The 16,847-nt window shown below is 38.4% G+C and overlaps 1 protein-coding gene across 3 annotated transcripts in view; it reads left to right on the top strand.

The window, feature by feature from the left end:
- dock10 (dedicator of cytokinesis 10) overlaps positions 1–16,847 on the top strand; it is a 46,346-nt gene that overhangs the window by 8,666 nt on the left and 20,833 nt on the right. For all 3 annotated transcript variants that reach the window (XM_055028105.1, XM_055028106.1, XM_055028104.1), the window contains exons 3-26: positions 3,526–3,615; positions 4,416–4,498; positions 6,656–6,728; positions 6,933–7,073; positions 7,391–7,525; positions 7,873–8,062; positions 8,789–8,874; positions 10,933–11,016; positions 11,117–11,275; positions 11,457–11,705; positions 11,795–11,917; positions 12,196–12,278; positions 12,362–12,484; positions 12,589–12,668; positions 12,742–12,929; positions 13,098–13,163; positions 13,281–13,373; positions 13,480–13,603; positions 13,693–13,814; positions 13,960–14,043; positions 15,228–15,320; positions 15,512–15,630; positions 15,821–15,890; positions 16,665–16,778. In XM_055028105.1, coding sequence (XP_054884080.1) covers positions 3,526–3,615; positions 4,416–4,498; positions 6,656–6,728; positions 6,933–7,073; positions 7,391–7,525; positions 7,873–8,062; positions 8,789–8,874; positions 10,933–11,016; positions 11,117–11,275; positions 11,457–11,705; positions 11,795–11,917; positions 12,196–12,278; positions 12,362–12,484; positions 12,589–12,668; positions 12,742–12,929; positions 13,098–13,163; positions 13,281–13,373; positions 13,480–13,603; positions 13,693–13,814; positions 13,960–14,043; positions 15,228–15,320; positions 15,512–15,630; positions 15,821–15,890; positions 16,665–16,778 — 2,772 coding nt within the window. The remainder of the gene's footprint in view (positions 1–3,525; positions 3,616–4,415; positions 4,499–6,655; positions 6,729–6,932; positions 7,074–7,390; positions 7,526–7,872; positions 8,063–8,788; positions 8,875–10,932; positions 11,017–11,116; positions 11,276–11,456; positions 11,706–11,794; positions 11,918–12,195; positions 12,279–12,361; positions 12,485–12,588; positions 12,669–12,741; positions 12,930–13,097; positions 13,164–13,280; positions 13,374–13,479; positions 13,604–13,692; positions 13,815–13,959; positions 14,044–15,227; positions 15,321–15,511; positions 15,631–15,820; positions 15,891–16,664; positions 16,779–16,847) is intronic.

The raw sequence follows: 16,847 nt of genomic DNA, 5'->3' as shown, positions 1-16,847 counted from the left end.
GTGCCGTTGTGGAGAAAGCAATCTATAGGTTCACAGCTGCATTCAGGCTTTATAGAGTCATTGACACATACAAGACAACAAGAAACCTTTCTGTTGCGTCTGACCTTTTTGGAATGACGATTTGGTGTTAGAAAAAAATTGCATTTGTCATTGGACATTTGTCATTGGACATTTGTCAAAGCGTTTCATCTGAACCCCGGCTAGTTTAACTCAGCATTTCCCGACAACAGAACAGCAAAAAAAAAAAGGTCTTAGCTGATCGGGTGAGTCAGTCGTTGAGCTGGACCTCCTGGAAGAATTCAGGTCTGCTTCATAAAAAGTTATTTACTTATTTAAAATTAGCATTAAATATTGCTAGGAATTGGCAGGGCGTTTTGTTTGTTTATGGTAATGAAGCCAAAAGATTGTAAATGAAATTGACCGAGATAGACCTATTATTAAAAGGCACTGTGTGTTACTTTCTCGCTCATTATGGAAGCCAATCATTTACACACTCTAATCATGCATGTAGAGGCTTACAGTCTTTTCAATCACTCAATAGCTCATTCTCTTAGACTCTCCTTAGCTTTGTTCATTAGCACCTTCATTACTATGCTAATGCTTTGCTGCAGATGTGCATCCACTGCGCAATAAAATGGCCTCGTTGGATGCTTGTGTTTCAGGGATCTATTTGCTTTTGACCCCAGAACTGAAGCTTTTTTTTTTTTTTATGGCTTTGCTGGTTGCCAGCTTCATTTGGCAGCAAAGCAATCTTCTCTGATTTTTATGTCTGCAGTGTGCTGTCAATGTTCTTTCTTATAAGTCAAAGCGTCTTGCCAGAGTATTAATCAAGGAGAAAGTATTTACTGGCTCTGCTCTTTTGCTAAATCATTGGAGAAATAAAAATTGTTGCCAGCTCACAGCACAGCATCTAAATCAAAGTCTGAATGTTGGTGCTGATTGGGTTTTATTCCCTTTTCTGCATTCGTGGGTTTGTAAAAATGTATCAAAGCAATTTAATCTGGTTATTGATGTCTGTTTGAAATGTGATGTTTAGTTTATGGATAAGGAAATAGGCTTTTTGATAATTAAATTTGTGTAATTTATGAGTTAAATGCATTCAAACAATCGTTTGATGAAGTTGCTGAAGGATCTGAGGAGATTTGTGGCCATTTTCCTGTCTCCATCTTTTTGCAAACTTTGAACTGCTGACCTGTGATTTCTCTGTGACACATTAAACCAGAAGCATGAACATTGCGATGGTGTTCTTAAGCTTACAAGGTAACACCAAATACCTTTGTCCTCTGATGTGCTCTCACAAAATGTTTAAATTTATAATAATCTTAGTGGATGTAAGCTCATAAATTTGATAAAACAGAAGAATAATTTTTCAGGATCAAAAGTTTGCCATGTAGAGTAAAACCTTTGAAAACATTTTGTCTCATGCAGGTCTGTAAAAAAAAAAAGTGTACATTTTCTAGCCATGAGGCGTATTTGTTATCAAATACTCAGCATCTTGGTTAAGATGCAACTTAACCAAGATGGTGTTAGACTAAACAACATTTTGAATTGTCAGCTTGTAACACTGTTTGTTTGTGGTTGTAGAGGATGATTCACATTGATTTGATATTCACCCAAAACTTCCACTGACCATAAAAAATGAAATCAGGTCTCTTTGATCTCGACCCAGAGTCTTGTAAAAAGCTGAATGAGGCACATTCATGGACATAATTTGGGCTACTAAGGATTAAAAGTCTGAACCATAGTTGTCTAAAGGACCACCAGCACAATGAAGGTGGCGCCTCCCACAATGGCTGCAGCCTGGAGCACCTGTTTTTGGATGGGCTGTATGGAAATGAAGTCCTGTGGTGCTTCATGTATACAATAACAATAAAGACATCCTAATTAAAATGTGTGAATCTATCAAAAAAGTCCAAAAAACACTAAGGATTCTGGGTATTTGTTTCATCTGCAGTGGTGTCTGTAGAAAACCCCATGGAGGGAGATTTTTAAGACAAATGTCTTGGTGTCAAAATATTAGAGAGTAACTTTTAGTTTTGAGTTCTGAAGTGTTGGCTGCAGGTGTCAAACTTGATTTCTGTATCTAAAACTTTTGTCACCTTTTTTCAAGCCGGTGTTTGGCTCTTATCTTCAGTTTCCAAAAAAATAGCAAGTGGTCAAACAAGTTCTGAACTGATTTAGCCACTGTAAAATCTGCACTGTTAATTCAGTTTTCAATGTGCTGCATATGTCAAGAAGGACCAAATGTCAACGCTAAAAACTATGAGAAACTATAAGGAGACAAAAGAAAACAGAAATATAGTCAAGAAAACAACATAGCTTTGTATAATTTTTTTTATGGTATGAGTAACCGTTTGTAAAAGTACAAATATTTCACTGTATTTACAAGAAAAAACTCACAAAATGATCTAGTTGTTTTTACGTTAAATGCAAACATTGTTAAAAAGCTAAATAAAAGCTAACTAAATGCCAACAAAATTTTGTTGATGTGGATTTTAAAAAGTATCCCACCCAGTCAGTTGTTTTGTATAGAGTAACACCAGTCCCACATGCTTCCACCATTTGGTTCAGCTACAAATAAGGCCAAAACATATTCACACGCCTGGCAGATTTGGCTTTAAAGAATGTTTATTATTATTATTATTATTATTATTATTATTATTATTATTATTATTATTATTATTATTATTATTATTTTACTAACCCTCTTATCCAGTCTACAAGACATGTTTACATTTAAGAATGGTGCAGCCAAAATTATGCTTGAATCTGACAGGCAAAAGCTAAAGATTATGGTGATGACAAGGAGGCCTTCCAATGTCAAGGGCTCATCGCCAGAGATTAGTTACAGAAACAGTGAAAACATGCAAAAGCAATGACAATACATTCTTTTATCATTGATTTTTATTAAGGATAAAAATAAGAATTTTATTCATTTATATATATTTTCAGAAAACATAAATAAAAACATATCTAAGCTGTGCCTGTAAAATTCATTCATAAATTTACTCTTGGACCCACTATCTTTAAAAAAGGAATATTTATTTATTTATTTATTTATTTATTTATTTATTTATTTATTTATTTATTTATTTTTCATTTTTGTGTGTTATCAGAGTTGATCAAAATAAGAATTGGCAGTTTAGACCTGTAAGACAAATCCATGTCATTAAAATGAGACTTACTAGATTTTAGCACCAATAGCAATGAAGTCAATCTATGGGAAATTTGAAGGGGAAACAATGCAAGTCTAACTTTAACTACACCTTCAATCAAGCTTGAAGGTGTAGTTTTCTAAACAAGTTCCTTGGTTTAAAGGAACTTGTTGTTACAGCTTTTTTTTGCAGCTGGAAACATTCGCCTTATTGCATACAAGCGTTCTGGTTGAGTGCAACACTACAGCATCTCTTTTTTTTTTAAAGATTCATTAGTAGATTCTGAAACAATGTTTGAGAATGAACTAATTTAAGCAAATATTTAAAGTATCTCTCAATTTGACCGTCATCCACCCATTTGTTTTTGCAGGTATCCACGGTGCCTCAAGAGAGACGAACTCTCAATTCAACTGTCCCTGAAGGGGCAGAACTCCAGGCTGAGTGTCTGCTGGTCAGACAAGTAAGATGCTTTTACTGTTTTATGCCCATTGATTTAATGCTTTACTTAGTGTCTGTTTTTAAACTCGGTTGTTTTATTTTGGTTTTTGGCTCCTCCTAATTGTTCAGCCCTTTGTTTGACAGTGCTTCATTGCTGTTGCTCTGCAAGAGCCTTTCACTGAATTCAATGTGGTTTGAAGGGGAAAAGAAAAATTGGTTGGTGGTCGTCTGTCAGTTTAACCTACACTAATTTTACAATTTCCTGATGCAAAATGAAAAGTTCTTTTGCGTTTCTGCGACAAACTAGCGGTGATGTACATGACATGGGGTTCGTCTTGGAATAATATCTGAGATATCAGATAGGTACAACTCAATGATCACATTCTTTCAATGTGTACACTTTCTTATGGTTACATTTGAATCTAGTAACCGTTGCCTTGCTAGTTTTTGTATCTTTGGCAACAAATTATTTATGTTGATGTTGTATAAATGGATTAAAGGGAAATGCAAAACTATGTTAACCAAACAAGCAGGATGTGAAACTTCCCTGCAGCCTCTGTGACTGCAGATAACCTGTTTGAAAATAGTCATTTAACCAGTCAAGCAATCTCTGGCAAGCTAAAGATGTATCTGGTGACAATCTAAATTTAAATATTCTAATGATAAAGAACTTCTTTATTTATTTTTTGATATAGAGTCAGTTCATCTACCCTGTCTTTCTGACCTGTGAATATATTTTTTTACCTGCTTTATGTCCACGTTTTCCACAGAAATTGTCTTATTAAAAGAAAAAAAAAGAGTCATTCTCACCCTCTTTTTCAGGCCTGCAAATATTATAACTCTGAGCTAAATGTGGTCCAGTTCAAGTATGATGACTATGCTGGAGACTATCGCTTGCTGCCAAGGTAGTAACATGTTTTTTTTTGTTTATGTAACATTTCTTTGTATATTAATACAAAAAAAAATGAATACATTTTTTGTGAATTATGAAGAGTGAATTACTAAGTACGCAAAGATGGAGCTCTATAATTTGAGTAAGTATTTGAGTTTTGCAGCTGGTTGTTGTACAGAAAGTTGTAAAATGACAACTGTTTAATTGTTTCGTATTACGCTGTGCCATGCTTTTATGTTTTTGTTTGCAGTGATTTGTTTTGTTCAAAGTTTTCTCTCTTTCCAGTGCAGTTGAATTACATATGAAAATAGGACTCTTATTGCATACTTATGTGTGACTTGAACATGACAAAGGTGAATTGCGTGTCTGCTCAACCATTTTTGTGTCAATTCGACAATTTTGAAACATTATCCTGATGAAAGATCGAACAAGTTGCCATTTTTGGTTTTCCGTCTGGTGTCACCAGATTTCTATTTAATTTCTAAGGGGTTGTGATACAATATAGCAACTCAAACAAGGTTCTCGGGGCCTTTGGGAGAGAAACATCATCACCTATCCTACCACCCACAACGGTGAACATCAGGCGCTTTTCCACATAGGCCTGTGTGTCCTTTATTTCATGCCAAATCTCTTGTTTTGTTTGCTATCTGCTCAAACTTAGCCTCGTTTGACCAAATTCCTGTAGTGCTTGGTAAACTCCACTTGTTACATTTCAGATGGGTGGACAGAAAAGCTTTTCCCCGAGCTACACGCCCAAACAAGCAGTCAGGATGTAGATAACGTGTAGTGTTTGTCATGCAGTCCTGATTACAGAAGATATACTTGCCTCCTGAACGAGCCTGATTTGTTACAGTTTCAGTCGTTTCCTTTTATGCTGTAGACATGGGTAAGTTAGATAAGCAATTATTTTCTTGTAGTGTGTGTCTGCACATCCTTACTTGACTTACGTCTTTCTCCTCGTCTTCCCGTTTAAAAGATTGACTAAGAGAAATGGGATCTTGTGTCATGCCATATTTATACCCCTAGAAAACAGAAGTGATGGTTTTCCAATTAAAGGCTGCTAGATACTCTGGTCAACAGAAAAAGCAAAGCAGCTTACACGTAATATGATCATTATATTTATTTTACTGGAATTAATAAATTAGTACAGTTTTTTCACTCACTTAGTAGGTGTTCTCAGATTAAAGGTGGAACTTTAACGTTTAATATCGGAGAAAATGCTCCTACTTGTTTTGTTTTACATTAGTAGCCATCTTGAATTTCCCAAGGACCTTACATTTCTTCTACTATCCCATTCTTCTAACATCAGTCATTCTGTTAGATATGGATTGAATAATGTAGTTTCTGCTCTGAATCAGTTTGTCAGTCAGTTAACTTTAGCTTAGTGAGTCCCAGGGAGGCTGACCCAAAACAGCCCTTCGGCCACAGGAATGTTCCTCTTCTGTCCCCTGGGTTGCCACTATATTCTTTCGGCCAGTTCACATGACCTCCATATGACATCGTGGATGAACTATATACTAAAACAGAGGCATAACGACAAGTTAGAGTACACTTGTAAAGTGCTGTCATTTAAAACATAGGGCACACAAATTGTAGGGTTTGTTTAATTTACATGTAAACATGTTTGCTTCCGGGTTTATGGAACAATCTGAAGTGAAATGTGCTCTAAAAACCACATGACAATGAGGAATTGTAGCTTGTTGTCACTGCTGTGATTTGAGCGAAGAGGCTTCCATGTTTTCCATCCAGCAGAAGTCTCCCCATGTTGGTGGCCAGCCCGCAGTCGCCGCAATTCATCTAAACGTAGATGTTTTCCCGGACAGCTTTTACTGCGGTTAGACCTTTCGCAGAGGTTGGCTCCAGGGCCGTCCTCCACAGACTCCAGCCTTTCAGTCTGCCCCTCACAGCACACACACAAAAAAACATTTCATCTCCTCGCTCAGACACAAAGACATGTCCTCCTGTAAAAATTAGTGGAGCGGGATCCAGTGAGGGCTACTTATTGTTGACTCCTGGCAGAGATTGATGGAGCGGAGGCAGCCACCCACTGTTGTTTGCACTCCTTCCAATTGAGAGCAATAATCCAACACAACAAATGATTTTTTTCCCTTCTATCAGATCAAAGACGTGCTGATTCAAATACTTGTTTGGTTTTCCATTTCCTTTCAAGAAAACTGTACAAACCGGAGAAGCTGCCATCCCATTCTTTTGAGATTGACTATGAAGATGTGGACAAAGATGAGGTTTGTAATCACCATTTGTTTTTTTGGAGGGGTAGAGTTAAAATTCTGCACACTGCTTACATCTTGCTCGTTTTTCATTATTATTTTTTTTTATTACAACTATGGCTCTCGTGTTTTGTGAAAAGATCTTGGTTTAGTGTCTAGCAGTTGAGTTTCTATTGAAAAGAGATTATTCGTTTATAACTGATTGTGTTCTTTCTACAGGACACCACATCTCTGTCCTCATCCAAAGGAGGAGGGGGCGGAGGTGGTGGAGGAGGCGGAGGGGGAATTGGTGTGTTTCGGTCGGGCTGGCTTTATAAAGGAAACTTCAACAGCACAGTTAACAACAGCATCACTGTCCGAGTGAGGAGAATTGCATTGTCGTCTTGTTCTTCTTCCACTTTTGCACACCAGCTTATCGCCACACTTTTTCTTTCTTTGCCCCCAAAAAATGCTATTGTTTGACGCTGACCTTTGGTTCAGCTGAAATCTACACAAAAGTTTCTCAAATAATAAAAAGGATTAATTATAAACATGTGCTTACATTATTATTTAAAGTGCACAGTATTGCTTATCTGGCTTTAGTTTTATTTGATCTTTTTGGATTCTTATTTGTTTTACGTATAAAATATAAATTTCTTTATTACTCTTGTAAAACATATGTTGTGGTTTTTGTGCAGTCATTTAAGCGGAGATACTTCCAGCTCACTCAGCTCACAGATAACTCATACATCATGAACTTCTACAAGGATGAAAAGATCTCTAAGGAACCCAAAGGCTGCATCTTCCTCGACTCATGCACAGGTGTTGTACAGGTAGGCCTCACCAAATTTATGATTGTGACTCGGTGTTTGCTGTGCACTTTATTGTGTAGGCAGCCATCATGCTTCACCAGGCCAGACAAGCACCAGGTTCTGCTTGTCTGGTTTCAAGACCACAAAATACCGCCACAGATTTTCAACTAACATGTTAGGTTTCAGAAGCAAACATCTGGTGCAAGATAAAAGCCTGGTTAGTTGCCCTACTGACAAACTCAGCTTTACGATTAATTGCATATCACAAAAACGCCAGGTCCTCCGATTTTCAAAAGTTGTGAGAAACCTTCAATGAAGGAACTGTGTTCTGAATGAGTAAGAAATTTACTTTTCTTCTTTCCTCAAAGAACAACCGTCTGAGGAAGCACGCGTTCGAGCTGAAGATGAACGAGGTGACGTACTTCGTGCTGGCCGCGGAGAGCGAGCAGGACATGGAGGAGTGGATCAGCACGTTGACTCGCATTTTGCAGATAAGTCCCCCCGAAGGGCCGGCTCCCGATCGCAAGAGTCTGGAACTCACCACCGAAAAACAGCAGGGTGAGACGTGATTGTGTTCTGGAATACAAAATTCACTGTGAGAAATTTCTTTCTTTGATTGCATCAATTGAACAAATCCCTTAGGAGACGTAATGCTTCTCCTAGTTGAGCTTGGAGAAGTATTGTCTATCATCATGCTGTTGCTGTAATGGGGAATTTGTTTTGAAGGGTTTGGAGTTTTTTTTTTTTTTTCAATTTCAGGAAATGAGACCTGACAGTGACTCCACCCTTTATTTAGTAGTTGTTTCAAAACCTCTTGTAGGCCCACAGCCTCTAACTGAACATAACAGACTGTAAGACTCTTTAAACCAGTGAAAAGTGAAGGAATGATGTAATGGCTTCAGGCTGCATGGCTCTGTGGTCTGCTGGCATGCCTCTAAATCAGGCTGTGGGTGTGTGGTGACCTATCATTAATGAGCCAGCATGCCTTTTTGGAAGAATAGCTCCAGGCAACATAAGAGGTATATTTCTGCCGAGGCCCGCTTGCGTTATTACCCATAAACGGTTCAAATGGTGTCATATTTTATACTTAATTGGATATATGTCTGCTGGCTCAGGTAACGGAGTGTTTAGTTTAATGCCGAACCTGTTTTAGAAAATGTTTTATGGCCTCGTATTTACGTAATATGAACCGCTTGCGTAAACATTCGCATCCGATCGATGACGGCAGTCATCGCTTATGGACAGACTCCAGGGAGTCCTCATTGTGTTTTCTTCTCTCTGCAGACGTGTTTGACATGTCACTGAGTGACAGTTGTTTGCAGGAAAACGAAGAAACCACAGAGAACGGCATCCATCCAGATCTGGCAAAGGTTGGTTCCACTTATGGCTACCTCTTACAAGAAGTCCCACAGCTCTGCTGTTCCAGCAAAGACTTCAAACTATTCAGCTTCAAACTGCATATAACTACTGCTGTTCTTGTTGCAGGGTACACTGCAGAATGTACCCTGTTTTTTAGTCTTCTAAAACATTTAAACCATTATATACCAACTATTAAAAGTTGTGTAGAAACTTATGAACATTCTTTAATGAGTTTTCTAACGCCAGCGCCTGTTATCTCATCTTCCTTGAAATTCTGGGGATCAAACAATTATTTTATGATGATCTTCAATCTTCCTTGTCGTATAGTATTATGCTCAGAATATTCTAATTTAAAAAATGGACCCGAAGAGGCAAATTACAGCACAAAATGTCTCACATAAGTAATAAGTTTATTTTTCTTTCTCCATGGCAACAAAGAGCACAAATTGAGGGTTTAGGATCTGTTTCCATCCAACAGACTGCTGTGGAAAACTGTTTTCCAGAGTTAAGTTAAAGCATATCTGGTTCAAAGCATATGATTAGAGTGGCCTCTTCTCTGCCTCTCCTTCACAATATTGACCCAATTTTCAATATGGACCTTTAGGCCCCGTGAATTACCTTAAATTGTGAGAGGTTTGGGTGAATTTACCAAAATAAGCACTGTATCCCAATTATAATCAGAGCTGAAGTGCCTCATAATTTATGATACGTAATGGAGGTTAAACTGTTGCATGATGGTTGTAAGAAATAAACTCATCGACTGGTTCTGAATCAGGGAACCTGAAACTCTTGACTACTTCTTTTGAAGAAAATGAGTGAACTGCAATTTTGTAAGAAATTAGTTTCAGGAAGAGTATACTCAAAGGAAGCTATTTTTTTATCTGTATAAAAAAAAATTCCTGAAAGAGGATGTAAAAACTGAAAGATTCTGTCCAAGCCGGAAGGTGAGTTACTGGATGTTATCGGGGTATTAAAAGAGAAACTGCAAGGATTCCAATGTTTTATGACCTCAGACCAAAACTTTGTCTTGGGTTACTGGATGAATTATTGGTACATCAATAGATAAATGAAGAGAATAACCTATTAAGAAGGTGGCATAAATGTAAATGCACTGAACAGAAATTGGACCATACCAGTTCACCCTTTGTTTAATAGCCAGGGGCATTTTCTCTGCCACTTATAAGAAGACATTGTAGAATTTTAAAGAATTTAGTACAGAAGACAAATAAATTATCAAATAACACCAATTGTAGTTGTCATAAAAGATTGCAAATGCAATTTAAATTGTAAAAGACAAAACCTTGCTTCCAAATGCAGTTTCACTCATTTTGGTTTAACATAGCACCGACTCAAAATACATGTCTTCTCAAGGTACTCTAGACGATAAATTGATGCAAATATTATACAGAAGTAAATAATCAAAGTAATCCAATCTTGCAAACAAATAATAATCATTAAAAAAAAAACATATGTCCTGTCCAATCTTGTCCTAGTTATATTACAATGGAGCCAAGCACAGGTTCATCATGCCAGGCAATTGGTGAAAAGTCTTCTATCTACAGTAATCCAAACTATTGCTTTGGGTCTCCTACTTTTAGTGGAACAATCCCTCCAATGGGATTATGTCTTCCAGAACACTATACACTACACACTATTTCTGCAGCATAACTGCAGAGATAGCACAGGATAACTTATAATGACAATCAGCTTTATCAGACAGGAACATTTATAGCATAGACAAGACAAAGACTAAAACTGGTTCCACAGGAGAAACGCCTGATAGGTGAAAAATCTGCAGACTTGGAGAGAAATGCCCTGTTTAGACAATAAGTAACAATGAGATCTCAATTGTGTACTGGAGTTTGAGCACTTTGAGGATTTATATGTAAGACTGGTATTTTTTTTTATTCTGAATTTAACAAATTAACCAGAATCAACTGATGAGGAGCTAGAATTCAACAAATGTGACGTGTTCTTTCAATTCTCATGAGGTCTTTCGCTGCAGCGTTTCAGATTTACCAGTGTAGTACTTTCACACACTGATTTTTCTACTATCCATCTCTTTACAGTATATTTCAGAGACAGATGAGGGAATTCGTTCTGTCAGAAGAGAAGGCAGATTGAATCTGTTTTCTCTTGATCCAGACACACCTGTAAGATTTTTTTTTTATGTTTTTTAAAAAAAATCCTTACTTGTTTTATTCTGAGCTGTTTGCGTCTGTGCTCACAGCAAAAGTGTTTATCGAACTGCAGGTTTTGAGGAGCCCACGGACTGAACACTCTTTGTCTGATGGTGCGCCGGTCCGTCCGTTTGAGGAGAAGCTTGGCAGAAGATTCATGATAACTTGCAAATCCCTGAACCTGATGCTGCAAGGCTGCGTCACCGAAAGTGAAACTGGGCCAGTCACAAATGTGAGGATAGGATATGTTGACCTATACTTTTTTTTTTTTCCTCCAAATGTTATTTCAACTCGAGTGATTAATTAAGGCATTTGATGATTATTGGTTATTTCCTCCTGGTTAAGTAAATTAAAAATGCAGCGGTTTTAAAACTGCAAATGTGCAGACGCTGACAGGTTAAAATCTCCTCCAGATTGAACCCTTTTTCGTGTCACTGGCTCTGCTGGATGTAAGAGAGGGAAGAAAAGTTTCTGCGGACTTCCACGTAGACCTAAATCACGAAGCCGTGCGTCAGATGCTCGGAGGGAGCGCCAACAGGCCGGTGGGTTCCGGTTCGGGAGTGGAAGCTCAGGAAAATGGCCTGTCCTCTCCTGCTGAGAGGAAGCCAGGTGATTGTCACCTCAGCCCGGAGTTGGAGCAATGGCTCTGCTTCCCCAAACAGGTACAAGTTGTTGTTTTTTTTTTTTCCTGTTGCGCCTCTTACACCATAGAATGAGTGTAGCAGTCAACTGTTTCATGGTTTACTTGCAGGCCATTTTCTCAGTTACCAACCCCCACACTGACATTGTCATGGTGGCAAGAGTGGAAAAGGTGCTGATGGGAAACATTGCGTCTGGGACTGAACCCTACATCAAAAACACAGACTCAAGCAAGGTCAGTGGTTTATTTACACTGTTCAGATATTGGATTTTTCTAAGATTTTATCGCCTATGTTACCTTTTCCTTCTCCCGTTTTCAGCTGTCCATGTTTCATACTCCTAAGCTAATCAGCAGACATTCAATAAGCTACCTTAGGTTTTGCATCTAACGACCCCCCTGATTTAGTCTGTTAAATATTAGGTTCACTCTAAGGCTGACCACAAAAATGTAAGCTGTTGCATCATACTGACTGCCCACTCATCCACTTTTTTTTTTGCTTTTCATCTGAACAGACTGTGCAGAAGACTTTGAAAACCAACAAGCAGTTTTGCAGCAAACTGGGGAAATACCGAATGCCATTCGCCTGGTCTGTCAGGTGAGTAATGACACACTGATAAATGTTTCTTCATAGTTGCTATCAGTGACTTCATGATTTATGTTCCATTTTGTCTTTATTAGGCCGGTGTTTAAAGACAGCCATGGCGGGCTGGACCGCGAGTCCCGTTTCTCACCTCTCTTCAAACAAGAGAGCAATAAGATTTCTACTGATGACCTGATAAAGTTGGTTTCTGAATACAGGAGGTGAGATAACTTGAACGCGAAACGAAAACGACCTGCTTGTCTTCAAAATAGGACATGCAGGTCCTATCTGCAGAGTTATCACCTCTGCTTTTTTCCCTCTGCAGAGCTGAGAAGACCAGTAAGCTACAGACAGTCCCCGGGACCCTGGACATAGCCTTAGAAAATGCTCCAATGGAGCATCCCAGTATGTATCCCTGTACTTCTCCACTCTCTGCTTTTGTCAAGTCTCTGATCTAACCCGAAACCCCATCTTTCAGACTGCGTGACGTCCTCATATGTTCCGGTGAAGCCTTTTGAAGAGCTGAGCAAACACCAGCCTACTGTTGAGATGGAGGAGTTTGTACAGGACACCACCAAGTTCACTCAACCGCACCGGGTCTACAGAAACCACATCTATGTCTACCCAAAACACCTCAAGTACGACAGCCAGAAGAGTTTCGCCAAGGTGGGTTTTGTTGAGCTAAAACCTGACTTAAAGTCTGTAAAAAAGGGATGCAAGTTAAATGTTAAATTACTTCCAATAATCCTCCTGGTATGCATATTTCTAATGCCCTTTTTATTGTGCGGTTTATGTGTTCACTCATTAGTATTACAATGATCCTATTGTCTGCAGGCTCGTAACCTTGCAGTCTACGTTGAGTTCCGCAGTTCAGACGAAGAAGTTGCCAAACCATTAAAGGTACAACATTATCCCTCTTAATATAAAAAATAAATAAAAAATCCTCATGGGATTTTTTTCGGATTCATTTCTTGCCCAAAATAAGTTTTCTCCAACATGGGGGGATTTCTATTTTAGTGCATCTATGGCAAGCCTGGAGGACCAGTCTTCACTACAGCAGCCTGCTCCACCGTCCTACATCACTCTCAGAACCCTGACTTCTACGACGAGGTGAGCCGGAAAAGGAGATGTCGGGAGTCGGCTCTATGAGGGATGAATTGGTTCTTGGACAGGGTTGCATCTTTCCAGCACTCATCTAACATTTGCGTCTCCGCAGGTGAAGATTGAGCTTCCTATTCAGCTTCATGAAAAGCACCATCTACTTTTCTCATTTTACCACGTCACATGCGACATCAACGCGAAGACGAGCTCAAAAAGGAAAGAGGCCTTAGAGACCCCAGGTGAGAGCGTGCTAAATTCTGAGTCAGGTTATGGGATAACGTTGGTTCGGTCTCTCGCATTAGAAAAAAATATATGTCCTATTTGTCAGTGGGGTATTCTTGGCTGCCTATACTGAAAGAAGGTCGAGTGTCATCTCAGGAGTTCAACATTCCTGTCTCCTGTAACCTGCCTCCTGGATACCTTGCCATCAAAGAAGCCAGCAACACCAAGGTAAGAGTAACAAATGGATGTTAAGAAGATTAGATGATTACAACAAAGGATTTTGCAAAGAAAACCACATACAGGGATTTGAAGTGTAATATGTTTTTTTTTTCTAGAGTTCACAACTCAAGCTCTTTTTATCTCCTCTTACCAGAATGGAGCTGAGGTGAAATGGGTTGATGGAGGAAAAGCCATCTTCAAAGTTTCCACCAATGTCATTTCAACTGTATACACTCAGGTAAGACAGTGAACTGTGTTTTCAGTATCTGCTTCTTTTCAAATTTCACACCACGTTGACACGTTGCAACATGGCGTTGCAACGTGTCTCCTTGTCATGCAAATGCAAGGAGAGACTTTCCAACGCAGCATTTTACAAACCCCTTGGTGAAATAGCCTTTCTTGAAATGTCTGCTTATTATTGCAAGTCCTCCTAATTTATTAGCACAGCGATACCGCCTTCACACTTTTATACACGTTCCTTTGATATTTATGATGTATGACAGCGACGCTAGAGGCTTCACCTTTCCACGCAATCTAATCTGACCTCCAGACAAATTACAGGCTGCTGTGGTTTTTTGAATACTTTTTAAAAAGCTCCTCTGAATCAGAGACTCTGTATGCCACTAACAGGTGTTACTGCTATTAAACTTATCAAGAGACTGTGCATATTAGTTTCAACATAGTCATGTGTTGAAACTAATATGGCGGGTCAGTCGACTTTATTTCAGATTATAACAGCTCATACATATTTAACCACTTTGGGTCAGTCTAAAGTTTTGAACTTTAAGCCCCAGACAGGCGCCTAAAGTTTTTTCACCAGAAAAAAAAGTTGGTAAGATGACCCAGATGACGTCATAAGAAAATCAACGTATTTTAAATATAATACCCTTTTTCATAATAGATAAATAATATATGTAAAAAGGAGCATAAGAAATAATTCCCACACTCCTCATATGTGACAAGACTGACACATTTGCTTCATTTTTTTTTTTATTTAAACCCAGTTAAAAAGCATTTTTAAATTGATCAAAATATCTTCCAGGATAAGAAAGCAGGACCACAGCTTTAGAGTCCAGCTTACGTGTGACAAAAGCTGTCATAAAATGATAATCGTGTCTTGTTACGCAAAGTATGCAGAAACGCTCATGTGTGCAAACCAATGTAAAGTTAATATAAATGTAAGTTTCTATTCAGTTTTGTGACTAAAGCCTGTAGGGCATGCTAATAAAAAATAAACATACAATAACAAAACTTTTTCTGTGCATTGGACGTTGAACCAATGACCTCAGGTAGGTAATGTGATTTACATAGTGCTAGGGAACTATATCTGAGGTTTTGCGTTCTTTTAAGACGAAAGGAGCTCTCTAAGTAATGTTTCAGCTGCTTGCTGCTGCTTTTTATGAACCCGTCTCTGTTTGCCAGGACCCCCACCTGAACCGTTTCTTCCAGCAGTGCCAGAAGAGAGAGCTGGACCTCTCTCAGCCTCCTACCTCCAACTTCCTCAACTGCCTGAAGGTCAGAGGAAGGCCAGCAAAATCTGCTCTTATTTCAAAAAGCTGCAACTGAGACAGAAACTAAGCACATAGGCCTATAACTCCTACTTTTAATGAATATGACTGCAAATCAGAATCTTTTCTAAGCCTCTTTTTAACTTATTTTTATTACCTGGCTCATTTATTTTATTTTTGACTCCTATACATCTCCAGGGCCTCCTCAGCATGGAGAGAATCCCAGTGATTGTTCGGTTTCTGCCTGTTCTTTTCAACCAGCTGTTCAAGGTTCTGACTCAGAATGACAACGATGAGGTCACTACTGCCACCACCAGGTAAACAGTGGCGCTGCAGGGCCACTGTGCACATTGAAGGCATTGGTGTTGATTTAGTTAAGAAATGAAAAGCTTGCAGTAACAATAATAATAAAATGACAAATTCTCCTTAGTTTTTGTTTATTTTATAGATAGTAAAATTATCATATGCCTTAGTTAAAAGAAATTACATCTTTGTTGTTACTTGCAGAGTGCTGGTTCATATTGTTGGCAAGTGTCACGAAGAAAACCTGGATCATTACCTGCAGTCCTACATTAAGGTAAAGTGTAAGAGATGAATGTGTGTGTTATGTGGCTTTCTGGGAACTTAGGAGACTTTGTTTTTGTACCCGTGTTGTTAGTCATTTTCAGGAAGATAGCACAATGCTTTTAAAAGCTCTCGATGAAACAACTAAGAGAAACAGCCGCAGATCGGGGACACTCAACCCTCTCAGCGAGAAACATAAAATTATTTTTTTGTATATTATTATTTTGTAAAAAATAAGAGAGAAAATTGGACAAAAGAGATGGACCCACTTCATGTTGGCCACAGAGCGGGAAGGCTGCAGAGTCTGAAGAGGCAGCAGCAGAGAGGGAGTGCTGGGAGAAATGAGGAGATGACCAATAGAGCTAATGAAACTGAGGTTTCCATAGTAACAGACTGGCATGATGAAGTGGTGTCCAATTTAAAATGCTGAGTGAGTCTGAGAGAGCTTATAATGATTATAGCCATTTTCCTTTTTTTCCTAGATTCGTTTCCAATATAAAATGGATAAGAAATATATTTAATTGCCTTTTTAAATATTTCAATTTTGATTTATTTTTTATCAAATATGATCATGTTGTATTTAAACAGTTTCTTTATGACATAGCTTTCTAGTTAACATCTCAGTCTATTCTAGATGTTCGTGAACAACAAAATACTCTTTATTAAACTGTCTAAAATTGAGCTACTAAAGCATGAGTTTTTTTTTTTTTTTTTTTTGTGAGACCGCTGCCCTTCTGGAAGTATACCTGTAACCTGAGTTTTTAATCTTTATTTTATTTTTTTTCAGTATGTGTTTAAATCAGAGGATCATGGCTTTCGGACGGTTCATGAAGAGCTGGCCAAAGGGATGACCTTTGACCTGAAGAGCAATGAGCAGGCAGCAGTCAGGAATGTCCTCAAGGTTTGACTCCACTCACTAAGCCAGATATATTTGTATTCATTAAAAAAAAATAAAATTCCTTGGTTGTTG

This window comes from Poeciliopsis prolifica, unplaced genomic scaffold (assembly GCF_027474105.1).
Source record: "Poeciliopsis prolifica strain line A6 unplaced genomic scaffold, Auburn_PproV2 SCAFFOLD004, whole genome shotgun sequence".
Classification (NCBI taxonomy): domain Eukaryota; kingdom Metazoa; phylum Chordata; class Actinopteri; order Cyprinodontiformes; family Poeciliidae; genus Poeciliopsis; species Poeciliopsis prolifica.
This window is presented reverse-complemented; position numbering and strand designations above follow the sequence as displayed.